Source organism: Rana temporaria, chromosome 8, assembly GCF_905171775.1.
Source record: "Rana temporaria chromosome 8, aRanTem1.1, whole genome shotgun sequence".
Classification (NCBI taxonomy): Eukaryota; Metazoa; Chordata; class Amphibia; order Anura; family Ranidae; genus Rana; species Rana temporaria.
Window position 1 is genome coordinate 183,815,187 of NC_053496.1, and position 16,738 is coordinate 183,831,924.

The 16,738-nt window shown below is 49.9% G+C and overlaps 2 protein-coding genes across 2 annotated transcripts; both read right to left on the minus strand.

Moving 5' to 3' along the window:
- Window positions 1-2,129: 2,129 nt before the first annotated feature.
- LOC120910607 (classical arabinogalactan protein 9-like) lies at window positions 2,130-4,500 on the minus strand. Its single transcript, XM_040322364.1, has 2 exons — window positions 4,467-4,500; window positions 2,130-2,926 (listed from the first exon to the last, which is right to left on the minus strand). The coding sequence occupies exons 1-2, from the start codon at window positions 4,498-4,500 to the stop codon at window positions 2,130-2,132; spliced, it is 831 nt and encodes a 276-aa protein (XP_040178298.1).
- A 55-nt stretch (window positions 4,501-4,555) lies between these two features.
- On the minus strand, window positions 4,556-6,212 carry LOC120909570 (oocyte zinc finger protein XlCOF6.1-like). The gene has a single exon (XM_040321334.1). The coding sequence runs from the start codon at window positions 5,927-5,929 to the stop codon at window positions 4,685-4,687; it is 1,245 nt and encodes a 414-aa protein (XP_040177268.1). The 5' UTR covers window positions 5,930-6,212; the 3' UTR covers window positions 4,556-4,684.
- Window positions 6,213-16,738: the final 10,526 nt, after the last annotated feature.

The following is a 16,738-nucleotide window of genomic DNA, read 5'->3' on the forward strand; positions in this document are numbered from 1 at the left end:
CCCAAAAAAAACTCCTGCCCACAGCTCCCCAGGACCGGCGCCGACACCGTGCCGGCAGGAGTTTTTAGGCGAGGCCGCGGCTTTGGCCTAGTCTGCGAAGCCGGACGCCAGGGCCTCACCTAAAAACTCCTGCCCGCAGCTACCCAGGACTGGCGCTGACACCATCCACTGCCCTACTGACACCGTCCTCTGCCCCACTGACTGACAGTGTCGACTTTTAAGGCAGGCTAGGTTCATATTTTAACTGTGACATTATTTTTATTAATAGAATCATACTTTATTGGCACACAATGCCCCGTTAAGTCCACCCCCCTCTCCACTGTTAACACAATTTGGCCACAACCACTGTTCACTGCAGCGCACGACGCGCACCCCCGTACTACTCTCCTAGGGTGACTCAAAGGTGTCCCGAGTCCCTTACAATCCTATATTGTGTACTACAAACAGAAATTGCCGTGCTCCGCTCAAGTGTTCGGGTTTGGCTCGACGAAAAGGCGGCAACCCTACTTCGGGCGGATAAATAGCACATCGATTCGTCTGTGTGACTGAAAAGAGGGACATTTAAGGGCAACAGAGAAATTTGGTGTCTAATAACTTACAGTAACGAGCGCTATGATCAAATAAGACCTTATTACCTCCTCTGCTGCCAGCTCCACCAACGTCTTCCCTCTACTTCCTCCCAATTCGACTCTCTAACTTCCTGTCTCTAGCTGACATCACTTCCTGTCTTCCATAGAGACTTCTTGTCTGGCTAGACGTGAGATCACCATCTTGTGGAGCTCAGAGGAACTGCAGGGTTACTTATTTTAGCACTTCTCTCCTTCATGTAAAAATCTAATTTATTTTGCTAAAAAATGTATCAGAACCCCCCAAACATTATATATATATATTTTTTTAGCAGACACCCTAAGGAATAAAATGGCGGTCATTGCAACTTTTTTTCTCGCACGGCATTTGCGCAATAATTTTTCAAACACCTTTCTTTGCAAAAAAACAAACGGTTTCATGAATTAAAAAATAACAAAACAGTAAAGTTAGCCCAATTTTTTTGTACAATATGAAAGATGATGTTACGCCAAGTAAATAGATACCTAACATGTCACGCTTTTAAAATTGTGAACACTCGTGGAATGGCGCCAATTTTCAGGACTTAAAGAGGGGGTTCACCCTATAAACATTTTTTTTTCTAGCATTAAATTAAGCATAGTAGCGCGAGCTACAGTATGCCTTTATTTTTATTTTTTGCCCCGTACTCACTGTGTAATCCTATAGTGAAGATTCAGACTCCCCGCAGGGGAATGGGCGTTCCTATCCAGAGGGAAGATGATTGACGGCCGGCTCTGGCACGTCACGCTTCTCCGGAAATAGCCGAAATAGGACTTGGCTCCTCACGGCGCCTGCGCCTAGTCTGTGCGCAGGCGCCGTATAGCGCCGTGAAGAGCCGAGACCTGCTCCGGCTATCTTCGGGTAGCGTGACGTGCCATAGCCGGCCGTCAATCATCTTCCCTCTGGATAGGAACAGGTCAGCAGAGTCAGGCTGGGCAGCAGGTGGGGAGTCAGCAGAGTCATACTGGGCAGCAAGTGGGGATTCAGCAAAGTCAGGCTGGGCAGCAAGCAGAGAGTCAGATGAACCAGGCTGGGCAGTAGGCAGAATCAGTGGACTAAAGTTAGGCAGCAGGTGTATAGTCAGTGGAGTCAGGCTGGGCAGCAGGTGGTGAGTCAGTAGAGTCAAGCTGGGCAGCAGGTGGTGAGTCAGTGGAGTTAGGCTGGGCATACAGGGGGTGCGTCAGTGGAGTCAAGCTGGGCACACAAGGGGTGAATCAGCAGAGTCAGGCTGGGCAGCAGGTGGAGAGTCAGCAGAGTCAGGCTGGGCAGCAGGTGGAGAGTCAGCAGAGCAAGGCTGGGCAGCAGGTGGGGAGTTGGCAAAGTCAGGCTGGGCAGCAGGTGGGGAGTCGGCAGAGTCAGGCTGGGCAGCAGGTGTGGACTCAGCGGAGTCAGACTGGGCAGAAGGTGGAGAGTCAGTGGAGTCAGGCTGGGCAGCAGGTGTGGAGTCAGCAGAGTCAGGCTTGACAGCTGGCAGAGAGTCAGCTGAACCAGGCTGGGCTGTAGGCAGAATCAGTGGTCAAAAGTTAGGCAGCAGGTGGGGAGTCAGTGGAGTCAGGCTGGGCAGCAGGTAGAGAGTCAGTGGAGTCAGGCTGGGCAGCAGGTGGAGAGTCAGTGGAGTCAGGCTGGGCAGCAGGTAGAGAGTCAGTGGAGTCAGGCTGGGCAGCAGGTGGGGAGTCAGTGGAGTCAGGCTGGGCAGCAGGTGGGGAGTCAGTGGAGTCAGGCTGGGCAGCAGGTGGGGAGTCAGAGGAGTCAGGCTGGGCAGCAGGTGGGGAGTCAGTGGAGTCAGGCTGGGCAGCAGGTGGGGAGTCAGTGGAGTCAGGCTGGGCAGCAGGTAGAGAGTCAGTGGAGTCAGGCTGGGCAGCAGGTGGGGAGTCAGTGGAGTCAGGCTGGGCAGCAGGTGGGGAGTCAGAGGAGTCAGGCTGGGCAGCAGGTGGGGAGTCAATGGAGTCAGGCTGGGCAGCAGGTGGGGGGTCAGTGGAGTCAGGCTGGGCAGCAGGTGGGGGGTCAGTGGAGTCAGGCTGGGCAGCAGGTGGGGAGTCAGTGGAGTCAGGCTGGGCAGCAGGTGGAGAGTCAGCAGAGTCAGGCTGGGCAGCAGGTGGGGAGTCAGCAGAGCAAGGCTGGGCAGCAGGTGGGGAGTTGGCAAAGTCAGGCTGGGCAGCAGGTGGGGAGTCGGCAGAGTCAGGCTGGGCAGCAGGTGTGGACTCAGCGGAGTCAGACTGGGCAGAAGGTGGAGAGTCAGTGGAGTCAGGCTGGGCAGCAGGTGTGGAGTCAGCAGAGTCAGGCTTGACAGCTGGCAGAGAGTCAGCTGAACCAGGCTGGGCTGTAGGCAGAATCAGTGGTCAAAAGTTAGGCAGCAGGTGGGGAGTCAGTGGAGTCAGGCTGGGCAGCAGGTAGAGAGTCAGTGGAGTCAGGCTGGGCAGCAGGTGGAGAGTCAGTGGAGTCAGGCTGGGCAGCAGGTAGAGAGTCAGTGGAGTCAGGCTGGGCAGCAGGTGGGGAGTCAGGCTGGGCAGCAGGTGGGGAGTCAGTGGAGTCAGGCTGGGCAGCAGGTAGAGTCAGTGGAGTCAGGCTGGGCAGCAGGTGGGGAGTCAGGCTGGGCAGAAGGTGGGGAGTCAGTGGAGTCAGGCTGGGCAGCAGGTGGGGAGTCAGGCTGGGCAGCAGGTGGGGAGTCAGTGGAGTCAGGCTGGGCAGCAGGTGGGGAGTCAGGCTGGGCAGCAGGTGGGGAGTCAGGCTGGGCAGCAGGTGGGGAGTCAGTGGAGTCAGGCTGGGCAGCAGGTAGAGAGTCAGTGGAGTCAGGCTGGGCAGCAGGTGGGGAGTCAGTGGAGTCAGGCTGGGCAGCAGGTGGGGAGTCAGTGGAGTCAGGCTGGGCAGCAGGTGGGGAGTCAGAGGAGTCAGGCTGGGCAGCAGGTGGGGAGTCAATGGAGTCAGGCTGGGCAGCAGGTGGGGAGTCAGAGGAGTCAGGCTGGGCAGCAGGTGGGGAGTCAATGGAGTCAGGCTGGGCAGCAGGTGGGGAGTCAGTGGAGTCAGGCTTCCCTTTATAGTAAAACAAAAATGTAAAAAGTGATTTATTGGCAACCAAAATCTGTACCTCAAAAAAATGTAACTAATATAAAGAATATAAAATCTATAAGGCTTCAGACTGAGTAATTGTCTGTCAAATGAATACAGCACTGAAAATTGAAACATGGCCTGGTAATGAAGGCGTACATACAGGCTGGCACTCGGGTGTCTAAACCTGAACAGAAAGCGGCCTGTTTTGATTAGAGGAGATTTCTGGGATGGCCGGAGAGGTATATAAAATGGGTTGGAGCCGTTTGTAAAAGGGGAAGGGTGAGGCAATAACTAATGCGATCCCTCAATTACAAATAAACATAATATCACAGACAAAATGAAGATACAAAATAATAATGTAGCTCAATATACAAAATCCAGCAACCTGCCGAGCAGAATGGGAGATGTTGTTGGTTGATGGTCGGTGATGGAGAACTTAGTTGGTGTTCCAGAAACACGGCTTGGCTCCTCACAAGACTGGGCTGTTTGTATTCATGCAGATCCTCTTGTTTAGAGGGACACGGGACATAGAAAAGATGGAGGGGGGTTCCTCTATGTTAGATGTGATGTGAAAGTGAGAAAGAAAGATGATCTTGTGGTTGGAGGTGGTGATGGTGCGGAGGAGGAATTACGGGAGGAATGATAGACGGGTCTAGGAACTGATGGAGTTACCATTGGAGTCTACTACAGACGTCCTGAGATTTATGAGAAGGGGGAGGAGTCTGCTGTTCCAACAAGTACAAGCCGGTAAAACCAAAACTACTAAGACACAAGATTAAGACTAAAACTAAAACCTACAGGATGGGCCTTACTTGTAGTGTTAGAAAAAGGAAAAGAGAAGGACATTTCGTAATACAGATCTGAAGGAAGACTTTTATCAATCAACTTTCAAAGAATATCATGAGTTTAAGAATATAAATATTTAATTCAAATTTGTTTCATATTAATATATTTGCATTTTTCACCGATAAACGTCCCAATGTACGGCCAAATATGATCCACATAGAAGACATTTCCCACACTTAGGACACTAATACACCTTGGGGGTTGTGTGGGATCTCTGATGTATGGTAAGACAATTCTTCTTTGAGAAGCATTTCCCGCACTCAGGGCAGGAGTACGGCTTTTCCCTTGTCCGAGATCTTTGCTGTTTCTGCCTGTGTCGTATCTGATGTTGAGTAACATAGGACTTGCATGAAAAACGTTTTCCGCACTCAGGACAGCAATACGGCTTCTCACCCGTGTGAGACCTCTGATGTTCTTTAAGACGGAACTTTCGTGAAAAAAGTTTCCCGCACTCTGGGCATGAATACGGTTTCTCGCCCGTGTGAGATCTCTGATGTACACCAAGCGCTGCTTTGCTTGAAAAACATTTCCCGCACTCAGAGCAGGAAAACGGCTTCTCCCCCGTGTGGCATCGCTGATGATTAATAAGTACCGATTTCAGTCTATAAGATTTTCCACACTCGGGACAGACATACGGCTTCTCGCCCGTGTGCATTCTCTGATGACTAGAAAGTTTGGACTTAATTGAAAAACATTTCCCGCACTCAGGGCAGGAATACGGCTTTTCCCCCGTGTGATATCTTTGGTGTACAACAAGCCCCGATTTGTTTGAAAAACATTTCCCGCACTCAGGGCAGGAAAATGGTTTTTCCCCCGTGTGAGATCTTTCATGAACAACAAGCCCGGATTTGTCTGAAAAACATTTCCCGCACTCGGCACAGGAATACGGCTTCTTCCCCGTGTGCGAGCTTTGATGTGACACGAGGTCTGATTTCTGTAGAAAAGATTTCCCGCACTCGGGGCAGGGATACGGCCTCTCACCCGTGTGGGACCTGTAATGTATATTTAGTTTGGACTTGCAAAGAAAACTTTTTCCGCACTCAGGGCAGGAATACGGCTTCTCACCTGTGTGAGATCTCTGATGTCTAACCAGTTTTGATTTATATAGGAAACATTTCCCGCACTCAGAACAAGAAAAATATTCCCCCACCCTGCGATATCCCTGATGTATAAAAACACCAGAAGCAGAGCAAAACCTTTCTCCGTGTTCAAAACAGCAAAATTCCTTCTCCCCCTTCATTTCACCACCACCCCTCACAGTACGAGGTTGCTCAGAGTCGGAGGGATTCCATGGTCTATCCACACTGGGAAGTCCTCCATCCATAGTGGAGCTTATTGTCTTTTCTCCTCCACAATCTCCTGTGGTGTCCTCATCTTCCATTTTACAACCTGGAGATAAAGTGAGACGATCCTTTGAGGGTTTCTCCATGGCGTGTCCTGGAAAAATAGAAAAACATCATCAATAGATATGAGAGGGTTAGTTCACTTCCATCAAGATTCCATCTGGATCAGGTAGATAGGAGTGAGAAGATGTTCTCTGTGGAGGTCCCAACCAGCTGGGACTCTTCCCCCCATCAAAGAACCTTTGGTCCTCCTCCCAGATCACTTCTACATTTACACAGCCTTGTCAGAAGAGCAGGAACCAATGGGGACTGGGAGGGGCGTGCTCTTTACACAACCACAAGCCTAGGCACTGGGTCATGTGATCTCTGATAGACAAGAGAGTCAAAGTTCAGACCTGCAGACCCTTTACCATAGAACAAGTGACCCTAGGCCTAGGCTTCTGGTGATATGCAGCACCGGAGGGAGCTTTACGGCAGTCATTTCTCCTAGAAAGATAAGGGTTTCAGCCTCTGTTACTCCTTACTAGTCATCTAAAAATACTGTAAATGGAGTTTTATGGAAACATTTATCTAGAAGTCTTCTGGAAGAAGAGTGAAGAACCTAAGAAAGGCTCAATCTGTGTTATCATATCTGTGCTACTGTAACTAGGAGTGACACACAACCTAATACAGCGGAACCTCGGATTGCGAGGAACGCGGTTAACGAGCGTTTCGTAATACGAGTGCTGTATGTCCTAAAATCCTAACTCGGTTTTGGGAGCTTTGTCTCGCAAATTGAGCAGGATTCAGGCCAAAGCGTTGTGCAGTACCGCGTTTGGCTTGAGGTGGGGGGGGGGCTGCGGTGCGAGGTCAGCTGAACCATCCGTCGGGCCTTTCCGTGCATTTCCAAAAGGCGACGTTCGGCTCCGGTTTCCCCCACCTCAGGCCAAACGCAGTACTGCACACCGCTTTGGCCTGAATCCTGCTTAATTTGCGAGACAACACACGCAAATCAAGTTAGGATTTTGGCATTTGGCCTGAGGTGGGGGGGCGGAGCCCGAACGGCGCAGTTCGGAAATGCAGGGAAAGGCCCGAGGACTCAATAAATGGAGTCTTTCCAAGGTTTGCCGAGGTCAGCCGAACTGTCCTTGGGCCTTTACGTCTGTTTCCGAGGCTCTCCGATGCCCCCCCCCCCGCGCCTCTGGCCGCTTGCGGTATTGCATGCTATTGAAGTCAATGCGGAACAATTTATTTTCGTTTCCATTGACTTCAATGAGGAAACTTGCTTTGATATGCGAGTGGTTTGGATTATGAGAATTCTCCTGGAACGGATTATACTCGTAATCCAGAATTCCACTGTACTGCCGGCCAAACCCCAGGACGGGTATCAGTAAAAGAAAAGGACAGTTCCATAACTTATTATTGGTTGATACTGGCTGAGCTCCCGCCCTACTCTAGACCAATCAGTGAGCAGTAACAGAGCAGAGATAAGAGAAGAATATATTATGGGTCACCTGTGCTGATCTCTGTAGGAGTGTCCTCCTCTATAAATGTCCTCGTCATTCCAGCCTCCTCCGTATATTGCTGATCATCCCTCACATACGTCTCTTCTACGTCACACTCAGTTTTCATGTTCATCAGATCTTCACCCTAAACCAACAGAATGGTAGCAAAAATTACGTTTTAATACCATTTCTTGGAGTCCGATGATGGAATTACAAAACATTCAGGTTACACTGCCACCTACAGGAGGTTGGGTCACCTGTAAACAGAAAAATTGTAAGTCAGCCCTCATAAACCCCTCCTCTACCCAGCATGCCTCAGCTTGCAACACCAAGGGCAACGGCAAAGAACACAAATAGCCAGATTCACGTATCGCGGCGTATCTTTATGCCGGCGTAGCGCATCCCATTTGCACTACGCCGACATAACATAGTGAGGCAGGTACTGTATTCACAAAGCACTTGCTCCCTAAGTTACGTTGGCGTAGCGCAAATGGCCCGGCGTAACCCTGCCTAATTCAAAGTAGGCATGTAGTGGGCGGGCTTCATTTAAATTAACCGTGACCCCATGTAAACGAGGGCCGTTGGTACGGCGCATGCTCAGAATCACGTTGCAAATACTCCCTACGTAAAGACGTTGGCTCAATGCTTTCGACGTGAACGTAACCTACGCCCAGCCCCATTCACGTACGCTTACGCAAACGACGTAAAATACGCCGGCTGTCCCGTCGTCCATACCTTCCATCTTTTTGGTGGTTTATCTTTACGCCGCAAAAACGTCTTACGTAAACGGCGTAGCTTAATGCGACGGGCGTACGTATGTTCGTGAATAGGCGTATCTTGCTCATTTACATATTCGACGCGGAAATCCACGTACACGCCCCCTAGCGGCCAGCGTAAATATGCACATAAGATACGACGGCGTAGGAGACTTACGCCGGTCGTATCTTAGCCAAATTTAAGCGTATCTGGTTTCCAGAATACGCTTAAAGATACGACGGCGCAGATTCGGACTTACGACGGCGTATCTACTGATTAAATATACGACGGCGCAGATTCGGACTTACGACGGCGTATCTACTGATACGGCGTCGTAAGTCTTTTTGAATGTGGCTAAAAAGGGTTGGAACCTGTGTTCTCAATGGAACTCCAAAAACTAGATTTTCTGGAAAGTAAAATAATCTTTTCTTTCTCATCCATTGAGGGACGCAGATATCCAGATACAGTCGGGACATCTTAAAACAGACCAAGTAGAAGGTGGACAAGAACCACTGAAAGGCCTGAATAGGACTGGAATCTCAGGTCTATCTGAAAGAATAATGCTGTGTACACACGCTCGGAATTTCCAACAACAAATGTTCGGTGGGAGCTTGTTGTCGGATATTCCGACCGTGTGTAGGCTCCAATCGGACATCTGCTGACATCTAGCTGCCCCCCCCCCCCCCAACTCAGGCCAAACGCGGCACTGCACACCACTTTGGCCTGAATCCTGCTCGTTTTGTGAGACAACGCTCGCACACCGAGTTAGGATTTTAGGAAATACAGCGCTCGTATTGCGAAACGCTCGTTAACCGCGTTACTCGCAATCCGAGGATCCACTGTATAAGTTTTGGTGACGTGTTCTAGACCCTCAACTCCCCCATCCTGATGATGGTGGGGGATGGTGTGACCTTCCTGTGTGGAATCCCGGGAATACAGAGGACGGGGACATCTTTCTGGTGAGGTTCTGGTATTAGGAGGCTCCATCATATTGCCCTCGTACAGATCCTTGAGAAAGCTCCTTCATCACTCCATACTCCTTATCCTCCTCTTTATACTCTTCTTTAACAACAATATCATCATCTTTGAGGTTTCCACTCTGAATATATAATAAGACATTGTTGGGGAATTCTGAACCCAACAGTCAGGGCTACAGGCCTGGTCGTCATGGTCCTGTTCTGCCGAGGTTCTCCCTCCTTGTTGGGAATTTTCTGAGCCCAACAGTCAGGGCTACAGGCCTGGTGATCATGGTCTTGTTGCCTTGAGGTTCTCCCACCGTGTTGGGGAGTTCTCAACCCAACAGTCAGGGATACAGGCCTGGTGGTCATGGTCTTGTTGCCTCGAGGTTCTCCCACCTTGTTGGGGAGTTCTCAACCCAACAGTCAGGGCTACATGCCTGGTGGTCATGGTCTTGTTGCCCTCAGCTTCCCCAACTTTGTTGGGAATCTTCTGAACCCAACAGTCAGGGCCACAGGCCTGGTGGTCATGGTCATGTTGTCCCCAGCTTCCCCAACCTTGTTGGGAATCCTCTGAACCCAACAGCTATGGCTACAGGCCTGGTGGTCATGGTCTTGTTGCCCTCAGCTTCCCCAACCTTGTTGGGAATCTTCTGAACCCAACAGTCAGGGCCACAGGCCTGGTGGTCATGGTCATGTTGTCCCCAGCTTCCCCAACCTTGTTGGGAATCCTCTGAACCCAACAGCTATGGCTACAGGCCTGGTGGTCATGGTCTTGTTGCCCTCAGCTTCCCCAACCTTGTTGGGAGCCAATTAAGAAGAACATGTGGATATGGGAAAGGTATGATTTATTATGTGGGAACTAGTAAGAGAGGCTCTGGGTTATCTCTAAATGTAGAGTTTTAGAGATCAAGAGGGATAGCCAAGTGGGTTTGGCTGATATTGATAAGGGGCGTGTCATATGTTAATCAGCTTCTTTGCATAAATTAACAACGTTAGTTATAAATATACATACTGTATCCTTAAATGTAAACTATTTAGCACTTTCCTCTTTGCTGTTAAAGCGTCACATATATGGGATTGATATGATGATATTTCCAAGCACACAGTGGTCTGGATTCTTCTACAATACTCATTGTAGTAAAAAAAAAATCTTGGCCCAGATTCTCAAAGGGCTTACGACGGCGCAGCGCCATGTACTCCGTCGTAATTCCTAATCTGGGCCGTCGTATCTATGCGCCTGATTCTTAGAATCAGTTACGCATAGATATCCATTCGATCCGACATGCGTAAGTCTCTTACACCGTCGGAACGTAACTGCAATTTTTTTTTTCCCCGCTAGGTGTCGCTTCCGTCGATTTCCGCGTCGAGTATGCAAATTAGCTAGATACGCGAATTCCCGAACGTACACGCGGCCGACGCAATAAAGTTGCCGAATTTGAATTCCGCCAGGTGATTTACGCTACGCCGCCGCAACTTTACAGGCAAGTGCTTTGTGAATAAAGCACTTGCCTGAAAATCTTGCGGCGGCGTAACGTAAATCAGATACGTTACGCCCACCCAAATTTGCGCCCATCTACGAGAATCTGGGCCCTTGTGTATAAATCATAACTACCAAATATCATTCATCATCTACCTGATGATGGTGGGGGATGGTGTGACCTTCCTGTGTGGAATCCCGGGAATACAGAGGACGGGGACATCTCTCTGGTGGGTTCCTGGTATTAGGTGGCTCCATTATGACATCCATTAGTCCTCCTGAAAACCCCTTCATCACACCATACTCCTCATCCTCCTCTTTATACTCTTCTTTAGGAACAATATTATCATGTCTGAGGTTTCCACTCTGGAATGCATTGCAAAACATTTATAGTAACAAACATTCTTGTGTATAAATCATAACTACCAATAATTGTCACTCATCTACCTGATGATGGTGGGGGATGGTGTGACCTTCCTGTGTGGAATCCCGGGAATACAGAGGACGGGGACATCTCTCTGGTGGGTTTCTGGTATTAGGTGGCTCCATCATATCCTTGTGTCCCTCCTTCACACCATACTTATCATCCTCCTCTGGATACTCTTCATTAATACCAATATTATTATCCATGATGCTTCCTTTCTGAATATAAAATGTAACATTCATTGTAACACACAGGCTTATATATAAGTCATAACAGCCAATAATTGTTCATCATCTACCTGATCATGTTGTGCATTGTTGTCGTTGTCTGGTCTGTCCATCATGACGTCCTTGTAGAGATCCTTGTGTCCTTCTAAATACTCCCACTCCTCCATGGAGAAATAGACAGTGACATCCTGACACCTTATAGGAACCTGACACACACAATGATACAGTCACCATCCAGACACACCCCTTGTCTGTTACTGGATAATGTCCCAGAATTCCCAGAATCCTCCTCACCTCTCCTGTCAGCAGCTCCATCATCTTCTTGGTGAGGTCATTTTTTATTATTATGTTTATTGATTTAATATTGTGCAGCTATTATTAGACTCAACGCGTTTCGTATGAATACAAGTAAAGCCGAAAGACTGAGCACACTGGCCTCAAGAAAGATGGTCAGGAGTGCATCTGCTACTTGCCACGTACCGTCACTTGCGGTCACTGTACCAATGAGACAAGCAAAGCCTATCGGTTGCCGGGATAGCTAAGGGACTGGCTTCAAGCGGCAATCCTGGCCATATTTCCTGAGGCCAGTGTGCTCAGTATTTCTGCTTTACTTGTATTCATTCTGATGAAGACCAAATACTAGATAAAGTCTTCTTCAGAAACCAACTCCACCTGCCGTGTTGATGTTCTGTTCCCATCTACGTCAGCAATCTGTGGCCCAGATTCTCGTAGGCGATACAACGGCGTATCTCCGAGTCTGAGCCCTCGTATCTTGGCGCCTGATTCAAAGAATCAGATACGCCAGAATTTGTATAAGATACGACCAGCGTAAGTCTCCTACGCCGTCGTATCTTAACTGCATATTTACGCTGGGCGCTAGGGGCGTGTACGCTGATTTACGCCTAGAAATATGTAAATCAGCTAGATACGCCTATTCACGAACGTACGCCCGGCCGACGCAGTACAGATACGCCGTTTACGTTAGGCTTTTCCCGGCGTAAAGTTACCCCTGCTATATGAGGCGTATATGAGGCGTACCAATGTTAGGTATGGACGTCGGAACAGCGTCGAATTTTTCACGTCGTTTGCGTAAGTCGTTCGCGAATAGGGCTGGGCGTCATTTACGTTCAGGTCAAAAGCATTGGCTTCTTGCGGGTTAATTTGGAGCATGCGCACTGGGACACTTTCACGGACGGCGCATGCGCCGTTCGTAAAAAGCGTCATTTACGTGGGGTCACATTAAATTTACATAACACATCTTCCACATTTGAATTAGGCGGGCTTACGCCGGCCTATTTAGGCTACGCCGCCGCAACTTTGCTTTGAGAATACAGCACTTGCCTGTCAAAGTTGCGGAGGCGTAACGTAAATAGGATACGTTACGCCCGCACAAAGATGCGTGCTTCTATATTAATCCGGGCCAGTATCTTTAAGCCTCATGATCTCAACCCCACTACGCTGTCCTTGTACCGTATCCCTGTACCATGCCATAGAGATCAACGAGAGGAATCACAGAGTTCTGTGGAGGACCAGGAGATCGGCACTCCCCAGTCGTGTCGGTTTTTAAAGAAGACTTCATGCCGGTGTTCTGCCGATAAAGGTCCCCCCTGGCGGATAATGACCCCCCTGTACTGCAAAGGCGCAGCGTTTGCGCAGTACGAATTATAACAGATCCGCTAAAAATAGCCGAAGATGTACAGCTGTTAGTCAGGCGGGGGATCTTTTTCGTCAGGACACCGGCTTTGGAGCTCCGTTCAGAAAAGTAAGAATTTACCTTTACTGGGCACCTGACTCAGAAACGAAGATACGCCTGAAAATAGGCATCATCCGACCGACGTAACTTGCCTACGCCGGCGTAGAGTGGGCGCATATTTACGCTGGTCGTATTTGGCGCTCCCTCCGATTTTCTATTCACATATGCAAATGAGGGAGATACGCCGATTCACGAATGTAGATCCGTCCGACGCAGTGCGCATAAAGTCATACGTCCGGCGCAAAGTTATGCCCCAAAAAGGAGGTGTGACTCAGCAGCAGCCATGCAAAGGGAACACAAGCCGACGTATTTTACGTAGGACGTGAATATGACTAGTTGTAGGTTACGTTCACGCTGTAGGCAGCGATCCGACGTATCTTAGGGAGTAGTTCCGACGTGATTCTGAGCATGCGCACTGGGATGCGTCCACGGGACGGCACATGCGCCGTTCGTTATATGCATCTGTCTGGCGCTCGGCCCATCATTTGCATGGGGTCACGCCTCATTTGCATGGCTCACGCCCACTTCCACCTACGTCGGCTTACGCCTAGAAAACCCAGCGCAGTTTTGGCAGCACTGGCTTTGTGAACCCAGTGCTTGCCTCTCTGCGCTGCGTCGGCGTAGCGTAAAGGAGATACGTTACGGCGGCATAAATATGCGCCGCTGTATGTGAATCCGGGCCATACTTTTCTTATATTTTCAGTTCAATACGTTAAATAGTCTGATAAAAAATCAAGAGCAATATAAATACTTTGGGCAGTTAAATGTATCTGTGTGTCCATCAGACTAAAAAGAGGGACATTTAAAGGGAAAGATGGACAGAGCATTTTGGATCCCAATAAGAGAGAAGGACGTGAGCTATGATAAAATAATATCTTATTACCTCCTCTGTTGCCAATTCCAGCGATGTCTTCTGTCTACTTCCTCCCGACTCACCTCTCACCCAGAACTTCCTGTCCGTATCTTTACATCACTTCCTTCCTGTTACTTCCTGTTACTGACATCACATCCTGTCTTCTATAGAGACTTCCTGCCTGGGTAAAAGTGAGATCACATCTTGTGGAGCTCAGAGGAACTGCAGCCCCCAGAAACGTCTCGTATGGCCAGATTCAGGTAGGGCAGCGTAACTTTGTGCAGGCGTAGCGTATAGGGTTGCCACCTCATCCCTTTAAACCTGAACACATATGAATTACACAGGTTCTGAGGCTAATAAAATGCAGGAAAGGCACCAAGTGATTTTAATTATCACCTTAATCAGCCACAGAACCTGTGTAATTAATATGTGTTCGGGTTTAAAGGGATGAGGTGGCAACCCTAGTAGCGTATGGTATTTACTAGGGTTGTCCCGATACCACTTTTTTAGGACTGAGTACAAGTACCGATACTTTTTTTCAAGTAGTCGCCGATACCGAATACCGATACTTTTTTTAAATGTGTCCCCAAATGCAGCCATGTCCCCCACATATGCAGTCATGTCCCCCCCAGCCATGTCCCTCACATATGCAGCCATGTCCCTCACATATGCAGCCATGTCCCTCACATATGCAGCCATGTCCCTCACATATGCAGCCATGTCCCTCTAGCCATGTCCCTCACATATGCAGCCATGTCCCTCTAGCCATGTCCCTCACATATGCAGCCATGTCCCTCTAGCCATGTCCCTCACATATGCAGCCATGTCCCTCACATATGCAGCCATGTCCCTCTAGCCATGTCCCTCACATATGCAGCCATGTCCCTCTAGCCATGTCCCTCACATATGCAGCCATGTCCCTCTAGCCATGTCCCTCACATATGTAGCCATGTCCCGAGTCCAGCCATGTCCCGAGTCCAGCCATGTCCCAAGTCCAGCCATGTCCCGAGTCCAGCCATGTCCCGAGTCCAGCCATGTCCCCCATACCTTTGCCGCCGCCGCATGGAGAAGATCACAGCATTCATTTGAATAGCTGTGATGTTCCCGCACGGCGTTTAACCCATGTGGCGGTGCGGTGCGATGCGGCGGCTTTCGATGCGGCAGCGGCGGGGGGAAGTATTCTATTTAGGTATCGGGGGTATTTGCACGAGTACGAGTACTCCTGCAAATACTCGGTATCGGTCCCGATACCGATACTGGTATCGGTATCTGGACAACCCTAGTATTTACGATACGCCACCGCAAGTTAGAGAGGCAAGTGCTGTATTCACGAAGCACTTGTATCCTAAGTTACGGCGGCGTAGCGTAAATGTGCCGGCGTAAGCGCACCTAATTCAAATGAGGAAGAGGTGGGCGTGTTTTAGAGAAATTAAGCATTACCCCACGTAAATGACGTTATCAACGAAGGGCGCATGCGCCGTCTGTGGACGTATCCCAGTGCGAATGCGTCGGATAGAATGCCTAAAATACGCCGAACACTGCCTACGACGTGAACGTAACTTACGCACAGCCCTATTCGCGTCCGACTTACGCAAACGACGTAAAAAGATAGGCTTGTTCCGACGTCCATACCTTGCATGGGCTGCGCCACCTAGGGAGCAGCTTTATCTTTACGCCGGCGTATCTCTTACGTAAACGGCGTAACTAATTGCGATGGGCGCACGTATGTTCGTGAATCGGCGTATCTTGCTCAGAACTGGTTCTCTAATGTCCTGTACACACGATCAGTTTTTCCGACACTGGGGGGGGGGCAAGGGTGGAGAGCACTGGGGGGGGGGACAGGGGTGGAGAGTGGAGAGCACTGGGGGGGAACAGGGGTGGAGAGCAGGAGAGCACTGGGGGGGGGGGGGAATAGGAGTGGAGAGAACTGTGGGGGGGGGGGCTGGAGAACACTGGGGGGGCTTCAAGGAGAACTGGATAGGAGGAGAAGCAGGGTGGCTGCATATATAAGAAATTAGCTGCCTGATCGCTTGCAGGAGGGAGAGGAGGAGAATCAAGCATTCCGCAGCTGTATGGAGGAATATAGGCAGCTCATTTCTTCTATATGCAGCCACCCTGCCGAATGCGATCCTCCTATTAGGCACATAGGGCGGGCTGTACGGGCATCTAGCGTGTATCATCACCAACTGAGCTGGCTGGCCTGCCTGGGTCTGTATTCGGCGATGACGCTGTAACACGGTCCCGCCCCCCTAGACCGGCTCGTGTGATAGGCTGAACACTGATTCTATCTACTATCACATGAGCCGGTCTAGGGGGCGGGACCGTGTTACAGCGTCACCTCCGAACACAGACCCAGCCAGCCATCTCTGTAATAATACACAGGAGCGGGAGAGAGGGGACAGAGAGCACTGCAGCCCCGCAACTGAAACCGGCCACAGGACAGGCAGCCTACCGGGAGATCTCCCGATTTCCCGGTAGGCCAGTCCAGCCCTGGCTACACGTGGGGGCTCGTCCGGGAGTTAACCCTACTCTGCAGTCAACTTTGCAAGACAGAAACCCTACAAGCATCAACATGGGTGTGGCTGCTGCAGCTTGGTGGTGTGAGGAGGAAAATGGCTGCCTGGAGCCAAGTATGGTGGTAGGGATCACCAGGACTGGATGGACGGAAGTGAAAATTCAAGAAGCAGTGGAGGCTTTAGCCCCTGGGAGGAAGGTGTCAGTATTGGATCTGAAGATGAGTCAGGACACTTCCCACACTCTCTTGCTATTGGAATGGAGGAGGGGAATCCCTGCCTGCCTTCAAGGGCCTAACGTTTAACTAACTGATGACATGGAAGCTCGTCTAATCCAGTTGAGTGGGATTTACCACAGTTGTGTTCATTTTCTACTTCTGATTTTTGCACTAATACTATATATTAGGTGTGCCAGAGGGGTGGGGACTGTTCTTGGGGTTGAGAAGCAG

Bases quoted from the DNA above. Each gene is read 5' to 3' on its own strand.
- LOC120910607 (XM_040322364.1), bottom strand. From the start codon at position 4,500: ATGTCCTTCTCTTTTCCTTTTTCTAACACTACAA. The intron at 2,927-4,466 runs GTAAGGCCCATC...TTCTGCCTACAG, and splicing joins TCCTTTTTCTAACACTACAA to CCCAGCCTGGTTCAGCTGAC.
- LOC120909570 (XM_040321334.1), bottom strand. From the start codon at position 5,929: ATGGAGAAACCCTCAAAGGATCGTCTCACTTTATCTCCAGGTTGTAAA.